This window comes from Pteronotus mesoamericanus, unplaced genomic scaffold, assembly GCF_021234165.1.
Source record: "Pteronotus mesoamericanus isolate MK-2021 breed Mesoamerican mustached bat unplaced genomic scaffold, CSHL_Meso_final contig_50, whole genome shotgun sequence".
NCBI lineage: Eukaryota > Metazoa > Chordata > Mammalia > Chiroptera > Mormoopidae > Pteronotus > Pteronotus mesoamericanus.
The window spans coordinates 15,717,776-15,734,944 of NW_026555186.1; the positions used below are offsets into that span (position 1 = coordinate 15,717,776).

Below are 17,169 nucleotides of genomic sequence, written 5' to 3' on the forward strand. Positions count from 1 at the left end.
CCGAGGGGGTATCTGATCTTTTGGCATCTCTGGGCTACACAGGAAGAAGAGTTGTCTTGGGCCACACACTAAATACATTGCAACACACTTATTCACAGAAAGAAATCTCATAATGTTTTAAGTGAATTTACGATTTTGTGTTAGGCCACATTCACAGCCATCCTAGGCTGCATGCAGCCTGCAGGCCTTGGGTTGGACACCCCAGAGTCCTTGCAACTCTTGTCCTAACAAAACTAACAGGTAATCCGGTATTAGTTTTTGTTTATGCATTTACTATTTAATCTTTATTTTGACATTTCCAGACTTAGGGCTTAAAGAATAATACAGAATATCTGTATCGCCTACATCCAGGTTCTCCAGAAGTTAATTATTTCACCCATTTGTGGGTCCAGCCAGGCCTGGGGTTCCGGGCGAGGGTCCGGCAGCGACCTCAGTGGGGTTCGGCTGAGGGAGACCTCCGCTGCGAGATGGCTCCCCACACCTGCGGGCTCCCTGTCCCAGCCGCGCCCCGAACGGTAGGAAGCCGGACCACCCGGATCGTGGGCGAACCTCAGAAAAACCGCGCGAGGAAGATGACGTCACCGTTTCACCCCAGACGCGACAGTGTACGTAAGCGTGCGCCCGCGCGTTGGCTAGACTACGCTCCCCAAGTGGCCATAGCGCTTCCACTTCCGGTGGGTGGTGGAAGACCCGGAAGCTGCCGAGGCGCCGGCGAATCCTGCGGCGACAGGTAGGCAGCGACGGAGGCGGCGGCGACGGCAAGAGTATGCAGGGTGGCCGGCCGCTAGCGGCGCCCGGCGCGTTAGTTCCCCGGAGGCGGCGGCGGCGCGCAGCGGCTCTCCGGTGAGCAGCGGCGGCCGGAGTGTCCGGCAGGGCACCGGGCAGGAGGCTCGCGGGGCCCGTGGCAGCGAGACGGACCAGAACGGGTGGGCACCCTGCTCTGCCCGGGGGGCGGCGACGCCATGTGGAGCGGCCGCAGCTCCTTCACCAGCCTGGTGGTGGGCGTGTTTGTGGTATACGTGGTGCACACCTGCTGGGTTATGTACGGCATAGTGTACACCCGCCCGTGCACCGGCGATGGTAACTGCATCCAGCCCTACCTGGCGCGGAGGCCCAAGCTGCAGGTGAGCTCCCGGGGTTGGAGGGTGTTCTGCGCGACCGAACGGGGCTGGGGGCTATTCTCAGCTGAGGCAGGGTCTGGTGAGGTCGGGGGTTCTTTTCATCTGAAAAACCCGGGACTGAGCAGGGGTTTGGGCTCTTAAGCCATCCGGGGCTAGTTTGGGTGCTGTTGTAGTCTGATGTCTGACCTCCCCTACGCTCATATCCTGAAGACCCTGCCTGCATGGTGGCTGCACGCAGGCTCCAGACACTGCCCCTTGTCACCCCATTACAGGGTTCCCAGAGTCAGTTGTACCACTGCTATGTTGATCTAGTCAGCCACACATTTTAGCAAGTTGGGTTTGTTTGTTTGTTTTTTGCAGCAGGCACATCAGATAACAGCCGTTTTTTTCACAGGTCAGAGTTCTGTCCCTTTGCCAGTTAAAAATGAAGCCTTTCCCCATTCAATAGCACCAGATTGCTCGTCCTCACTATAGCTGTCAGATGTGTGTATTTTGTGGCAGGGACATATTGCCAAACTAATTTTCATGACATCGTTTGCAGCTGAGTGTGTATACCACCACACGGTCCAACCTTGGTGCTGAGAACAACGTGGATCTTGTATTGAATGTGGAAGACTTTGACGTGGAGTCCAAATTTGAAAGGTGTGTTTATGGGACAGAGTGCCAGCGATAGGGTTAACATCTTTAAATGTTTAGATTGTTTAAAAGTTAGTGTTCTATGTGTAATAAAGTTACCTCAGGAAAGCAGTTATTACCTAGTGTCTTTTAAGTGGTAACACATTTTAATGGGAGACTGTGAGTGATATGTAAACAAACTTTTATTTTTCTTGGAAGTAGTAGATAAGTTTGTCATTTAGGAAGCAGCTGACACCAGCATCAAATAGCTGTGGCACATGGAGCAGCCATAGGGATTTTTCAAAGGAGTGGGAGTTGCAGTCAGAATGACATACGGTTTCCCTCAGCAAACTACTCATCTTTTCCTAGCTGAAGGTGTTTCTTATTTAACTCTGTCTGTATTGACTAAGACTTCAACAAGTGTAAGTTAAAAAATGATGTGCTTGTCAAGAGACTACGTTTTCCTCTACATTGTCTGGGAGGTATCAGATAGAGTGATGGGATCGTGTGCTGGAGTGAACGTCCTCCAGCCAGCCTGCCCCACCAGAGAGCTGCAGGGGCAGTGCGGAGGCCAGGGGGCGTGCGCTCTCAGGGTCAGCCACTGCCTGCCTGTGACCTAGGCCAGTGACGGACTGCTCTGAGCGCCAGGAAATGGAGGCATTTCGGCTTTCAGGCATAGCTGCCCAAGCATTTAGGAAATGCTCCATAAACATCTGTACCTAGGACTTTAGTTAGTCATAGACAGGTGGCTTTCATTTTTAGTACTTACAAACTAAAATTCGTTGGTGTGAAACAGCATGATTTATAAAGATATTTGAGTTGTGTCTGCTGTGTATATACACACAGAACGTAAATGTACATGTTTGAAATTGTAATTTGTCTTGTTTTAGGACAGTTAATGTTTCCGTACCAAAGAAAACAAGAAATAATGGGACACTGTATGCCTATATCTTCCTTCATCATGCTGGCATTCTGCCGTGGCACGATGGGAAGCAGGTGCATCTGGTGAGCCCTCTGACCACTTACATGGTCCCCAAACCAGAAGAGGTCAATCTGCTCACTGGGGAATCTGCTGCTCAGGTGAGAGTCTCCGTCAAATTATCAGCCAAACAGAGCCCTCATTCTCCCTCATGGAATTCACACCTCTGTGTCCCTGCACATGCAGCTTAGATCTAGGGCTGGAGTGACTGTTGCAAAGTAAAGCCGTGTAGTATTTTTGGCAAACATGTCTGTCTTTCAGCTCAGTAATTTCCCATGGTTTCAGATTAATTTTATGTCAAATTAGTGACATGCATTTTAACCCAATGACATTTTTTATCCTGATTTTTTTTTCTCAGTGAGTGTGGGTGCAGGGTGGCCCTTTCTGCAGAGCTCAGCTGCAGCCATTACTTAGAGTTGGGAGACTCACTGCACTGTGTAGCACGTGCAGCTCATCAATATTTATTCCAAGAGTATAATTCAAGTTTATTAAAAAGGCATATGTAAGATTATATTCTGTATATCTGTAGAAAACTGTATGTACCAAGAAACACTTTGTTAATTATTCCATTAACAAAGCCTTGGATAAAGGAATTCTGGTGTTCGGGGCTGTGTTGAATGGGAGGAGAGATCATTTACAAACAAGAAAGATGGCAGTTTTTCAGGAAGTTTCTGTGATGTTGCTTCCTGCACAGGGACAGAGCTGTCTGTGGTTCGGGACAAGTTCTGGAAACCTTGCGAGCCTGCTCTGACCTCTCCCAGTTTGCACTCCCTGCTGTGTATCCTTGAGAAGACCCCCTCACCTCCCCTTCCTCAGGGACAGTATGGTCCTGCTTCATGGGGCCTTCCTGGGGAATCAAGGAGGCTGTAGGTGTAAAGAGTGTGGAGGGGGTCTTTGGAACCTACAAATACCAACTGTTAGCAGTTACTGTTATTTGAGAGATAAATTATTACATCTAAACTATATCTTTAGGTAAGAGAAAAAGGAAATGACACTGCTTCCTAGAATTTATTAGTTAGATCTTAAAGATTTTCCTGCCAGTCAGTTTCTTTCCGAATTTGGTTAATTGGGATGGATGCCTAGTCATTGACACAGCGCCATCCAGACAACCTGACATCCCTGGTTGAGAAGCAGTCTCTTTTTCAGTCTCATTGCACACGTAGGGCTGTTAGCTCCAGCTCGTCTACACTTGGGATTGTCTTGGGGACTCCCCCTCCTCAGTATCCCTGAGAATCAGGCCTGCTTAGGTGGAAGACCAAAACAGGAGTCAGTGAGATCCAGGGCCACATGTTCCTTCTGTGGAGAGAAAGAAGTGTTAGGAAGTGGAGGGGGGTGTAAGAGTCCGGGGAACTGGCAGTTGTGGCCCCTGGCACTGTGCCAGTCTCTGCTTCCTGGTTGTGCTGTCTTGGCATGCGGGTTGTTCCCAGGTGAAGGTGCCGACTGCCCTGGTGCCTCACCCGTTTTAGGTCCAGTTTCCCACCCACTATTGGTCTCTTTTCCTGCTAAGTCATTCCTTTTCATTTAGCAGAAGGTCGAAGCTGAGAAGCCAGTGAGTGCCCTGGATGAACCTGTTTCTCACTGGAGACCAAGACTGACACTAAACGTGATGGTGGACGACTTTGTCTTTGACGGGTCCTCCCTGCCTGCCGACGTGCATCGATACATGAAGATGTAAGTGTACTGGCCTGGCCAGGGTGCGCTAACTTGCCTGGCTTTGAGCATCACCTGTTTGCCCCAATCTGACGGCAGAGGGGGCGACCCCAGGGTTGTGGGGTGGAGGAAGCCCCTTGGGATGCCCACAAAACAGAGGCCCACGAAAATCCAAAAGTGGATTGGTCATACCTGCATTTTTGAGCCATCCCTGTGACTAAAGGCCCAGAGGGGCCTGAGGTGCTCCCTGGGCACCCTCAAACCTTGCCCCTTTTCTCTGTGTGGTCTTGCTGACCAAGATTGCCACCAGAGCACTGGAATGAATGAAACTGGAAGGGAGTCATCTTGCCATTTGTTCTTAGCAAAGGCTTCCCATGGAGAGAAAGTAGGAGTATTGATGAGACGGTGCCACTTGAGTTTGATCCTTTCTGCATTCTGACTACCTTTTTTAGGGAGTGCCATGGCCAGTTTAAACATGACTAATTTGTGTGTATTTAAAATTAACTTTAAATCATGTCACTGTCACTTACCATTGTTAGTTAGGTATAACTATTAATGTGGATTGATCAGCTTAGCCTAGTCTGCGTCTCCAGGCTTTGGGGAGCCACTGTTAGGTTAAGACCTATTATCAGGTAGTACCGACGAGTGGCGACAACAATAATTGTTCTTCTTTACCTCTCAGTGGATCCTGTGGTATTGTCAGGAGGGGGTTTCCTTTCATAAATTTAAATCTTATTTTTGAATACATGATACATTTTTAGCTAAAAATGTGAAAGGTACAGAAAGTGTCACTCATTATAAAGCCCCCCAACTCCTGTCTGGCCTCCCATCCCTCCCGCCAGGCATTACAAACAGATGGACTTTTATTTCCATTCTTACTGCCTCATTGGACCACTTGTGTCAGTGCACAAATGGGCGCCTTGCTCTTTTTTACATGCTGGGTGACATTCCACAGTGTGGCTGTGCCCCTGTTTATTCACCCACCCCCTCCTAGTGTCTACTGTGGCAGGGACGAGCACAGCTTGTAAAACGCCTCAGCTTCCGTTGGGAGGGCATGTCCTGGGACTGTTGTGACCAGAAGCAACCGAGGTGCTGGGTGGGATTTCTCAGGTGTCTGGGGCTGCATTCAGTTCATCTAAGGCGACAAAACTTCACAGTGACTTTGGAAACTGTGCTTCACCTCCAGGATCCATCTCGGGAAGACAGTGCACTACCTCCCCATCCTGTTCATTGACCAGCTCAGCAATCGAGTGAAGGACCTCATGGTAAGCATCACTCCCCTCTGGACTGGGGCATCCTGAACTGTGGCTGCCTCCTCCGTCCTGCAGCGATGGCTTGTGTGTTTCCCACGTGGCATGGGTGTGCTCTGGGTTTTCTGCTGGCCAGCGGTGGGGTCCTTCCAAACCAACCCCTCCTCAAGCCCTAGTGCCTTCCCTGGTGAAGGACTCAAAAGGTCCTGCATTAAATGTTTGGATGACAGGCGCACAGAGGTCATGGAAGGGCTGCCTGTCTGCTGAAACAGCTTGTGAGCATTGTTCCATTGAATCCTAAGTGTCCGCCATGAAGGTGCACACTAATACAGAAAGTGTCCTGAGCAGACTCTTCCCCCAGGGCTGGCCCTGCATGTCACCACCCACCCCGGAGCCCATGCTCCCTGAGCAGCCTGAAGGCCAGGGCGGAGTTGTGTGAGTGGAGAGGAGCACCAGGGCCTCTGGAATCACGGGACAGCCACAGCACCCACTCCCCCAGGGTAGATTGGAGGGTGAATGAACTTTGACCAGCCTTTGGTCAATAACCATAACAACAGCTGCCGATCAGTTGACTACATGCCACGTGCTACGCTGAACACTTTGTAGGCATTTAAAGGTCCTGGTCCTGTGGAGGCCAATCACTAGGGTCCATGTTTCACAGGGTGCTTATTTCAGGTCACAGGTGACTTCAGGTTGAGGTCACCTCTGAGAAGAGCTAGATGAACCATGCTTTGCTGCTGCTCCAGAGAGCGAGTGTGGTCCTACATGGCCTGCATGCTGGGGTGGGTAGTCATGGTCCCTTCTGGCATTTACTGGAGTGTGCTGTGGTTCTGTATGCAGACCTCAGCAAGGCCAGGTTTGGGAGAGTCGCACCAGATGGTGCTCTGTAGCCTTGGGGGCTGCCCTGGGTGAACACTTGGGAAGCAGAGAGGAGACACAGGTGTGTGGCTGGGCCCCTGAAGGATCTGGGCAGCGTCCACCAAGAACCTGTGTTGTTCTGGTTGTCACTTGGGTTGAGAAAAGTCCTAGTGGCCAAGAGTGCTGGTATTCACAGAAACAGAGACGCATGTATAGGCAGCTAGCTTTTTTCCAGGTTACCTTCTGCCACTGATGCGTCGTCTCATTTGGAGTCACGTTTCAGTGTTGTATTTGGAGAACAACAAAGCCCCCTGGGGTGATGGGGTGCGCCCCACATTGGGAGCCTAGACAGAGGCACCCTTGCGGGGTAGGCCTGTCCTGCCTGCTGGCCTGAGGCTGATGCACTGCATGGGGTGGCCCAGTGCCTGGGTCTGAGTCTGGTTGACTGTGGCACGTCTGGTTAGTAGGCTGCGGGTGTCAGCAGTGCTCACTGTGAGGAGTCACAGTGAACTTGAAATGTGACACTGATGGATATACCCAGGACCCTCAGGGACATGAGGGGTGTCACTGCTCCATGTGCTCAGGGATGCCTCCTTCCTGGAACCTGGCCACTGTGGCCACATGTGCTGCCAGACTGCAGGATCGCGCTTTTCTGCCTGAGGCAGCCTCCACCCCCAGTTCTGTGCATCCTCGTGAGCACAGCCTGAATGCTGCTGCTTTCTACCAGCCCCAGATGGAATGACTGCCACTGCCCTGCACTCCAGGGCACTTGGCCTGTGGGTGTGGGTGTGGGTGTGGGTGTGGGCAGAGCTGCTTTGTCTTTAGCCCTTCCAGGAGACAGGCCTGTATTTGGCTCAGTGGCATATGTGTCCCTAGTCCCTAGCATGTGGTGGTGGTGGTGCTGTTCATGCTGGGAAGAATGGGCAGAGGGGATGTGGTCCCTGGAGAGGTGCAGGGTTCCCTCAGGAAGAGCTGCGCATGTTGTGTGGAGAAGGAGCCCTGCCCAGTTCTGAGAGGGTAGCATGTGGGTGCCAGAGCCCCAGAGGAGGGAGGGAAGCGCAGTCTCAGGCATGACCATAACTCCCAGGATGTAGGAGTGTCTGGAGTCCTCTAGCCACGTGACCCTGGGTCTGAAGCCTCAGCCTCTGCTGTGCCAGGCTGTAGTGGGTGTGGAACTTAGAGACAGAGGTGCACTGTTCTTGTGTAGGGTGCAGCCCAGGGTGCGCAGTGGTCTGACCAAAGCGTAAGGATGTGGGCCGGCAGCTGGCTTCGCCCTGGCTGGCAGGTTCTGACCATGTCGTCTCTCTGTCAGGTCATCAACCGCTCCACCACTGAGTTGCCCCTCACTGTGTCCTACGACAAGATCTCGCTGGGGAAGCTCCGCTTCTGGATCCACATGCAGGACGCTGTGTACTCCCTGCAGCAGTTCGGTGAGGCCGCACATGCCGTTTCAGACCTGTGGATGGCAGTGCCGTGTAGTTGCAAGTCTAGTTAGTTTATGCAAACTCATTAGCCTTTGAACCTTGTGGTTCAGGTTCTTTCACATAATTTTAATCAGAGGGTCACTAGTATCTTGTTTCCAGTTCCTGTCTTTGGAAAGTCCTTGCCAATTACCTGTAAGTTTGCTTTATTTAGAACATGGTATTTGAAATGCCAGAGTATTGCTCAGGTGAACTCTTACTACCAACAATCCTCTGTAACTTTGTTAAGTAAGGTTAACATTGCCTATTTTGCTTCCCCCCCGCCCCTTTCAGGGTTTTCAGAGAAAGATGCTGATGAAGTGAAAGGAATTTTTGTTGATACCAACTTGTACTTCTTAGCATTGACCTTCTTTGTCGCAGCATTTCACGTGAGTGGGTCATTGTGTCTTCGTTGGTGGCGACAGTGGTAGGCGCGGAGGGCTCCAGCCCTCCTTGGCTGGGGCGGGGGATGGTCCGTGTGATGGCGTCCCACTTGGCAGCCCCTTGGTTCCTAACACACCTGAGGCTCCGCAGGCCATTATGCTGGGGCCTTTCTCCCAGTTAAAAAAGGGTGTCTGGACCTCTGGGCACTGGCTACCTTGAGGACTTAGGACATGGCTCATTTTGGAGACTGTTTTGAAAAGAAATTCAAAATCACTGAGATGAATTAATGACTATAAAATAAGCATTTCAGTGTATAAATCCTAGTGTGGTGACCATAGCAATAAACACCAGTCCTCTGTGTGGGGTCCCTGTTTGAATATGGGGTCTCCAGCCTGGTGGAGGAAAGCCGTCACCACGCGGTGGCTGTGCTGGACCGAGGTCCAGGTGGGGAGGTGAGAAGACCCAGGCCAGGGGAACCGAGCCACAGGCAGTTCTCAGTGCCTGGGACTCAGCCACCAGTCCAGCTAAAACATTCCAAAACTGTGCTGGAAAATAGCACTTTTTATCCAAAGTCATGTCAGAGTGAGTCTGTGCTTCTCAGGGAGACACGCCACATGCCATTGCCGTGAGAAGGGAGGGGAACATCCAGGTGTCCTGCGGGCCTTCCTGCCACTACAAGCAGAGACACCGGTTGTAGTGACCCCATGATGAGCACCATGGAGTGGTACATGAGACACATGGGGGTCCACCCTCTGCAGCCTGTGCCACCTGCAGACACATGGGAGTTCGATGCACACTGCTGTCCTCTCCCCTTTTCAGCTTCTGTTTGATTTCCTGGCATTTAAAAATGACATCAGTTTCTGGAAGAAAAAGAAGAGCATGATTGGGATGTCCACCAAAGCAGGTAGATGCCCTCGGGATTTCTGACCCATACCCAAAGTGTTGATGAAGATGGATTATAATGTTCATTTTGAAACTTAAAGTTACAGTTGTGACAAATGCTTATTGCAGACCCCACCCCCTGCTCCTGTTCAGAGGGGTCTCTTCAGGTCATGAGTGGTAATAACTGGGAGGAGCTGTCTCCACGATCTTGATAAGTATTGTGTAAGCTTGTGTCTGCAGAGGACAAGGGCCACAGAGGCCACATGGCCAGTGCCCGCCTCGGCGATGACACGATGCAGGTTCTTAGTGCCCATCTGTGTCAGCCCGGCAAGTGTCTCCTTTGGAAATGCCATGCCCCAGTGAATGGTCTGGGATGCTTGGGTGCCTCCCTCCCTGCCCTTGTCGTCCATGTCTTGGCTGCTGCTTTCTGCCCTCTGGTTTCCTCAGAGAGGATGCCCCTCCACTACTGAGTCCTCCTGCCCCCTCCCAGCCTTTACAGGGGAGGGGAGGGGGCTCCCTGAGGCCGTGCCCATGGAAGGCAGTGGGCATCCTCCCCCTGGGCCTGGGCTCCTGGCGAGCACCGTGCAGAGCTGGCTCTGCTGCTGCCCAGAGAAGCACTTAAGGCAGCAGGACATTTTTGGCCGGCTGAAGTGTTTTCTAAAGTACAACTTTAAAAAAAAGGTACCGTTTTCAGAAGATATATTTATCACAGAATTAGTATAAAAACAGGATAGCGACATGACTACAGGAAAGCAGGTCATCATAATTCCAGTCAGAAGCCCATTTTCTCAGCGTATTTGCTGTGTGTTTATATGTTTGCAAGTGTAACTTAAAACATGTTTATGTAGCTCAGGTTGCCTTCTGCTGGGTTTCGGAGCCTTTCCTAATCATTTTAAACCATTTTCCTTAGTGCATGTGGTCCACTGTTCACTGTTAATGGACAAAGGGGGAGAAATATTGTAGGTCCACCGCGTGCATGTGTGTGTCAGGAGTTGGGGCAGGAGTTTGCATGCGTAGCCTGTACATGGAGGTGTGCATGAGTGGGCTGTATACATACAGGTGTATGTAAATAGGGCAGGGGTGAGCGTGTGGGCCGTACATACACAGGTGTGTGTGAGTGGTGCAGGGGTGAGCGTGTGGGTTTTACATGTGCAGGTGTGAATGAGCTGGGCAGGTGTTGGCGGGCGGGGGGGGGCTCTGCATGTGCAGGTGTGTGTGAGCTGGGCGGGGATGAGTGTGTTTGGGCTGTACACGTACAGGGGTGTGTGAACCAGGTAGAGGTGGTACATGTGTGGGCTTACACACTTGCACGTGTGTGTGAGCCAGGTCGGGGGGTAGGGGTGCTGCAAAAGTACAGATGGATGTGGGTGGGATGATGGCATCCCTCAGCGCTCTCCTTTGTCCCCAGTGCTCTGGCGCTGCTTCAGCACTGTGGTCATCTTCCTGTTCCTGCTGGACGAGCAGACAAGCCTGCTGGTGCTGATCCCAGCAGGTGTTGGAGCTGCCATTGAGGTGAGCTGACGTGTGAGTTGCCACTTGCCATGGCCCTTGGGCCCAAACGCTCAGTGCAGTCAGAACCTGCGTAACTGCCAAAGGTGAGCATGTGGCCACCTCCGCAGCCAGGCAAGGGCACAGCTGCTGTGAGTTGTTAACCAAAGTGAGAGCTCAGAAGGTGCCTTTGGGTGGCCCTACAATTCTTATTATTAAAAGGCCCCAGCTCATCATATCTACTGCAGAATGTATTCTGACATGTTTAAAATTCCACGTGGCTCATGCTGTGTTGGGTGCCACTGGAAGCAGACGTGTGCGGCATGGCCTCCAGAAGCTTCGTGCCCTGTGGTGGCCCTGCTGTGTGGGGCTCAGGAAAGGGAGCCCTGTGGGGCAGGCAGGCTCAGGGCCAGGCCTCAAAAACAAAGGTGGAGTGGGCACGCAGGAATAACGGAGGGAGGTGGCGGCCTGCACGTCCTTGCTCTGCAAGTCCCAGCCGTCCTTGCACATGGTTGTTAGATCAGGGCTGTGCTGTCCCCGCCCAAGGAGGAAGATCGCCACCAAAGGCCCTTCTGGAGCCACAGCTGCAGTGTGGAGACTGCTTTCTAAGTCCATGATGTCCCTTCTATCTCAGCAAGTCAGCAAGTGCGGCCTGAGCCCTGGAGAGACCGAGAAATAGCGGCTTGGACAGAGGCTGGGCCTTCCAGTGCTGGGAAGAAGGTGCCAGGGTGAATTTAGAGGCAGGCAGGGTGGGATGATGCCAGCTGAGTGCAGATGAGCTGGGTACGGGACTCAGCCCAGAGGAGGACAGCCAGGCTGAGGGCCAGTTTATTGGTGCTGAGAGGCGGTTACAGCATCCATGTGGATTGTAAGCCGCTGGGTTGACATGGAGGCCATGGGCCAGGTCCCCGGCGCTGTGCCAGGGAACTAATCCAACACGCACAATGGGGCTGGAGGCAGTGGGGCCTGCGCAGGCTGGTGACTGGTCCACAAGGGTTCGAGTGGTGAGTTTTGGCATCTCCTTGCTCTTAGAATCGTAAATGTTTTTTATTTCTCCTCAGCTGTGGAAAGTAAAAAAGGCTCTGAAGATGACTCTTGTTTGGAGAGGCCTCAGGCCCAAGTTTCAGGTAGGTGTTTCTGCTCTGCTCTCTGGGGGTTCTGTCTCTCTCCTTGTCTGACCCCATCTACTTCCCTCTGTACTGCCCATCATTCTCGTGCACCAGCTTACGTGTTGGTGCATTTCATAGCTGCACCAACTTGGTGCTGGACCCTGTGAGCAGGTAACTGTCCTCCAATGACGTGACTGCCCTCACAGCACACGGAACAACTCCCTCAGTAGGGCTAACGTAGGCTCCTTGATCACAGCTAATTCTGGGTTCACTCAGGGATGCCCGCATCACAGACCTAGCAGTACCCACAGTGAAAGGCGAGCTGCCTCCACACCGACATATGATGCTGGCCTGACAGCTCCCGGGCTCCCACGGGCTGCACAGGATGGTTTCCCAAGTAGCTGCGGCCTGGGGCTTGTCCCAGCTACTGGGTGTTCAGGAGCTACCCACACAGATCAGAGCTGGGAGTTGAGTGGCATTTTAGGTTTACAGGTGTGAAGCTCCCTATCCTCTGTGATGGACCTTATTTGAGGGATTTATAACCCTCTCATGTCCAGATCCTAAACGGATCAAAGACAGAATGTAATTTGTTTTCTAAATTAGACCAGTGGACCCACTTTTGCTGATCTAAGAGCAGTGTTACAGTGTACCTCTACAAAGCAAGTGTTTTCACTGAAAAAAACCATCAGGGGTAAGAACAAGAAGCAGCCTGGTGAGTGAGACACACATGGGTGGGGCTGCTTTTGCCACACGGACACACAGTGTAGCTCAGGGCCCAGGCCAGAGTGGAGCAGAAATGCCTGCTGGTCCTCCAGGTGGAGGGAGGGAGATCTGTGGTCATGGCGTCCAGGCCTTGACCGTGCCTCGCACTGAGTGTGGCCAGGCTCGGCCACTGCCAGTCAGCACACAGTCCTGTCACTCCTTCAGTCCTTGCGAAGCTATGCTCAGACAGCTGCCTTGAGTCACTTAGTTAACATGATTGTGTTGAATTTTACAACAGTTTGGCACCTACAGTGAGTCTGAGAAGAAAACCGAGGAGTACGACACTCAGGTGAGTAGCAGCGGGGTGAGGGGCAGCATGCGTGTCTGGCAGACGAGTAACAGAGAGTCTTACTGTGATGTTTACCACGGGAAGGCCATCTCTTCAGAGGCATGGCCGCGATCTCCAGTGGGTTTCCATCTTGGAAAAATGGGGCCAGGAGACATCTCCCTGTTTCTGGGTCCCTACAGCTGCCCCCATGCCCGTGTCTCCCCGGACATCTCTGTTTTTCACAGGCAGATTTGTCCCCTGGGGGGCTGCTGTAGAGCAACACTTGGCAATGTGACCGTACAGTGTGCCCTATACAGGGATGGGTGTGTTTATCGGCTAATGAGCATCAGCCCGCATTTCAATTTTATTGGGGCTGTGATAATGTCCAAATTGAATAAATACAAGGATACAGCTGCGTTGACTTGGACAGCAGTGTTGACACAATTCTAGAGAGTTTCTTCTGATTTTTGTTCACCACATTTATTCACTGATCTGTTGTAGGCTAGTTTGTTTTGGCTGAACCAGTACGTTATTGCACAAAGTGTATTTCCAGAGGTTTGGTCTGTAACAGGAAGTACTCTGCTCCCTGCAGGCCATGAAGTACCTGTCCTACCTGCTCTACCCTCTGTGCATCGGGGGCGCCATCTACTCACTGTTGAACATCAAGTATAAGAGGTACAGGCATCACCAGGACTCCTCCTTGCCACATGTGACCCAGAGAGCCCAGTTCATTACTGATAGCCATGCAGACCGCGCCCTTCAGCCTCTATCTGCGTCTGCCTATCACTGCTCTGCCACCACCAGGGTGGTTCGGTGGTCCCGTCCCCTCTTTAGTGTGGAAAGGGGGTCAGGAATGCTTGTGGGACTAGCCAGAATTAGAGACATAGCTGAAGTGGGGGTGTCCCCTTGCCTTTTTTTTGGATCACCTGGCGCATAGAGAGGTCAGCACCCACAGCACTGGTGTCTGGGGTGAAGTCAGATGCATTTGACAAGGGAAGATCTGGTATGGTGTGTGGCTGCTGCGTTTGGGATGTCAGGGGCCTGGGAGCGGGCTGGGGCGAAGGCGCAGCCCTGAGAGCTAGGGTTTTTCCATCTGACTGGCAGTTCTGAAGGACAGTATCTATCAGTGCAGAATCTCCCACCCCCGTGGCAAGCCTGGGCTCCCAGGAAGCAGTGGGTGTGCAGGTCCACCCTCACTGGGCGCCGCACCATCTGGGATCTGACCAGGGCCCCAGGCCAGCAGTGTGCAGATGCCAGACCTCTTCAGGCTTCGGGGAGAGCTTGAGTGTTTACAGAGGGCTCCCACAAAAGAGTCGTCATTGTCAGTTTAACAGACACTGATGACGGAAATCGGACCTTCCACAGTGACAGCTCTCTTCCTTTTCAGTTGGTACTCCTGGTTAATCAACAGTTTCGTCAATGGTGAGTCGTATGTTTTTCTCTTCCGATAACCGCATTTATAACAGGTACCTTCTCAGTGCTCCTGTGACATGAGGTTACCCTGTGAGGCCCTCTGCCCTACCCTGTGCACTTGGCTGGGCCCCAGGACTCCCAATTTGCCTGTGAGAGTCCCACGCAGGCTTCCCAGGACTAGAGCCGTGAGTAGTCTGTTTTCTTCTAGTGAAAACATTGTACATCATCAGTGAACAGCACTGTGCTACAACCGATACTTTAGGGCAGATGAGAGCAGCAGCCGCAGAGCATGGAGCCCCACTTGGGGCCTGCCAGCCTTGGGCTGGCCCTGACCACAGCACTGGGTCTCTGCAGGCAGTTACAGGTCCAAAGCAGACAGGATGGGCTCCCGGAATGCCATGTTCACTGGTGTGGTTCTCAGACCTGGCTGCAGCCACCAGAGGGAATTGGGTGGAGCAGGGACCCTGTCCTCATAGGCCCAGCCGTCGGCCCTCTGGAAGCGAGACTTACAGTGATTGAGGAAAAGGATTGTGCTCTCTGAAGTCACTCTGTCAGCCAGAAAGCCAGGGGATGTAAAGCCCAGCTCTGGGACTGTCAGAGCATCATGGTCCGTGCTTGCTCTCCAGCCATGTCTTGTCTTCCCAGGGGTGTATGCCTTCGGCTTCCTCTTCATGCTGCCCCAGCTCTTTGTAAACTACAAGGTAAGGCATGGACCCAGCTGAATGGTTGCCCATGTGCTCTGTGTGGCCTGCCCCTGACCTTCACGTCTCTCCTTGTCCCCAGATGAAGTCCGTGGCACACCTGCCCTGGAAGGCCTTCACGTACAAGGTCAGAGTTTCACACTTTCAGGACCACATTCCTCTCACAGTGCTGGGGTGTATGCTTTAAACGTGGGAGCCACAGCAATGACTTTAAAGGACAGCAGCTCTGACTTGTAGCGACAGAAGAGGTTTTCTTGAGCTCACATCCATGTTACTTGACTACATGTATCAAAATCAGACACCCTTGACCCTGTGACTGGCATCAGGGTGGAGCCTGTTGTCCCATAAGTCAGTCTGCCCTGAGGGCTGTCTGGATGTGTCACACCCAGTCCAGAGCCTCCACCTGCTCACTTTCTGTTTTTATTGTCATGACAAGAGCCTCTGTTGTCCATGGTATCTCTGCTTTGAAGTGATTTACTGCAGGTTATGAGTGTGAACAGGGTTCAGACAGTTGGTAGGGGATCTCTGAGTGAGCCCCAATGGCCCACTCCTCACGCTGCTCCCTCCCACCTGACCCACAGGCGTTCAACACCTTCATTGATGACGTCTTCGCCTTCATCATCACCATGCCCACTTCGCATCGCCTGGCCTGTTTCAGGGATGACGTGGTGTTCCTTGTCTATCTGTACCAGCGATGGTGAGTGCGGTGCCTCCGAGGCACACTGCTCAGGTGGAGGCACGTAGTTCCCACTGGCATGTCCCTGGCTGTCCTGTGGGGGGAGATACAGTTTGCAATGGTCTTTGTGTGTTCCCCAAGCTAGCATTCCAGTTGCCGATGGTAGGCTGTGGAAGAAATTATTCTCACTGTGCCCTGGTACAGAAGTGCTTGTTCTCTGTCTGAATGAAGGAATCGGCCACTGTGGGCCCATGTCTTCATAGCTGGATTTGGTGTAACATAAAGGAGGTCGCTGCCCCAGCTCCCATGCTCTCCTCCTAGGGGCTGGGATTGTCCCCTGGGGCAGGCCTTCCCTGGGGGGCAGTGTTCCAGGCCGGGCTTGGGCTTTGGCACTGTTGTCCTTGTCCTCTGATCAGTCTGGAGTGCAGAGCTCTGGCCTAATCATTTAAAAACATCGACAGGAGGACATTAGGTGAACCCCAAAATTCCTCTCATGCAGTAAGCTTAATGATTTGATTCTTAATCACTGGGACTTAAGGACGTGTGTCTCCTCCCTTCAAAAGCAGTAGAGCATCTGTCCTGTCTTTGCAGGCTCTACCCTGTGGATAGGAGCAGAGTGAACGAATTTGGGGAGTCCTATGAGGAGAGGCCACAGCAGAAATCCCACATGTGTTAAGCACTGACCTGGGCTGTCGGCAGGCCACCGCACAGCATGTCTTGGATGGTCCACTGACTGAGTATTTTTGGATGCTTCTGGTGAATTCCTGGATGTTACACCTTCTCCATTGCCAAAACCTCTGAACGTTTCTCATACGTCTCCTGAGTCCCTTCATGTGGTATTTGAGAGGAACTGGCTTCACTTACGATGCCCCCAGCGTGAAGACATCTGTCTCGGTCTCTGAGATGTTGTATGCACGTGGTCACCCTTGGCCATTGGTGGCTCCTGGCACAGGAGCGTCCAGTGTCAGCAGCAGCTGCGCCGTCACCAAGTGTCCCTGCACCCAGCACTCCAGAGGCAGGAAGGTGCAGGTCTCCATCTCCAGTTGTCTGTAAGTGCTCCTTACGTGAAATTTCAAATGCCTCTAAATCCATGCTGTATAGACTCTGGGATCAAATGGCTTTTTTCCTTTTTGTTTAAAACTTGACTATTTTAAAGCTTAATGTATGTATGTTTCTATTTTAAAATAAAGTAAAATTCTCTGGCTGTAACACTTCTTGGCTGCTACAACATGGAGAACCTTTCAGATACTTCAGTTTACCCCATTCCCAGGGATGAACATGCGACATGGGTTTATTTATGTGTTTGTTAAAAGGACATATTTAAAGGCCTTCTCCTTAGCCTTAGCACTGTGAATGTTCTTAAATAGTTATGTTGATATTGAAGATAAAATGACTGAATTATTATATGGTCATGACCGGTCAGATTGATGGTGTTTTTGTTAGAGAAATGCCCTAGGTTAATGTAGAGAAAGAAATAGCACAGGCGAGGCAGAGAGCAGCCACAGATTTGGGGGGCAATGAGGTTAATCATGTGTTCAGTAAAATTGCATCCT

The 17,169-nt window shown here is 51.9% G+C and overlaps 1 protein-coding gene across 2 annotated transcripts; it reads left to right on the top strand.

Annotated features, from left to right (window-relative positions):
• Positions 1-701: 701 nt before the first annotated feature.
• On the top strand, positions 702-16,816 carry CLPTM1L (CLPTM1 like). Of its 2 annotated transcripts, none has more exons than XM_054578350.1 (17): positions 702-1,124; positions 1,663-1,763; positions 2,627-2,816; positions 4,241-4,386; positions 5,552-5,630; positions 7,786-7,903; positions 8,228-8,322; positions 9,137-9,221; positions 10,608-10,711; positions 11,749-11,814; positions 12,797-12,847; positions 13,419-13,501; positions 14,214-14,248; positions 14,885-14,940; positions 15,023-15,067; positions 15,522-15,637; positions 16,208-16,816. In XM_054578350.1, the coding sequence occupies exons 1-17, from the start codon at positions 963-965 to the stop codon at positions 16,290-16,292; spliced, it is 1,617 nt and encodes a 538-aa protein (XP_054434325.1). In that variant the 5' UTR covers positions 702-962; the 3' UTR covers positions 16,293-16,816. The 2 variants fall into 2 exon arrangements, with proteins under 2 accessions (XP_054434325.1, XP_054434326.1); XM_054578351.1 differs by having other exon boundaries at positions 703-1,124; positions 4,244-4,386.
• The last annotated feature ends 353 nt before the right edge of the window (positions 16,817-17,169 follow it).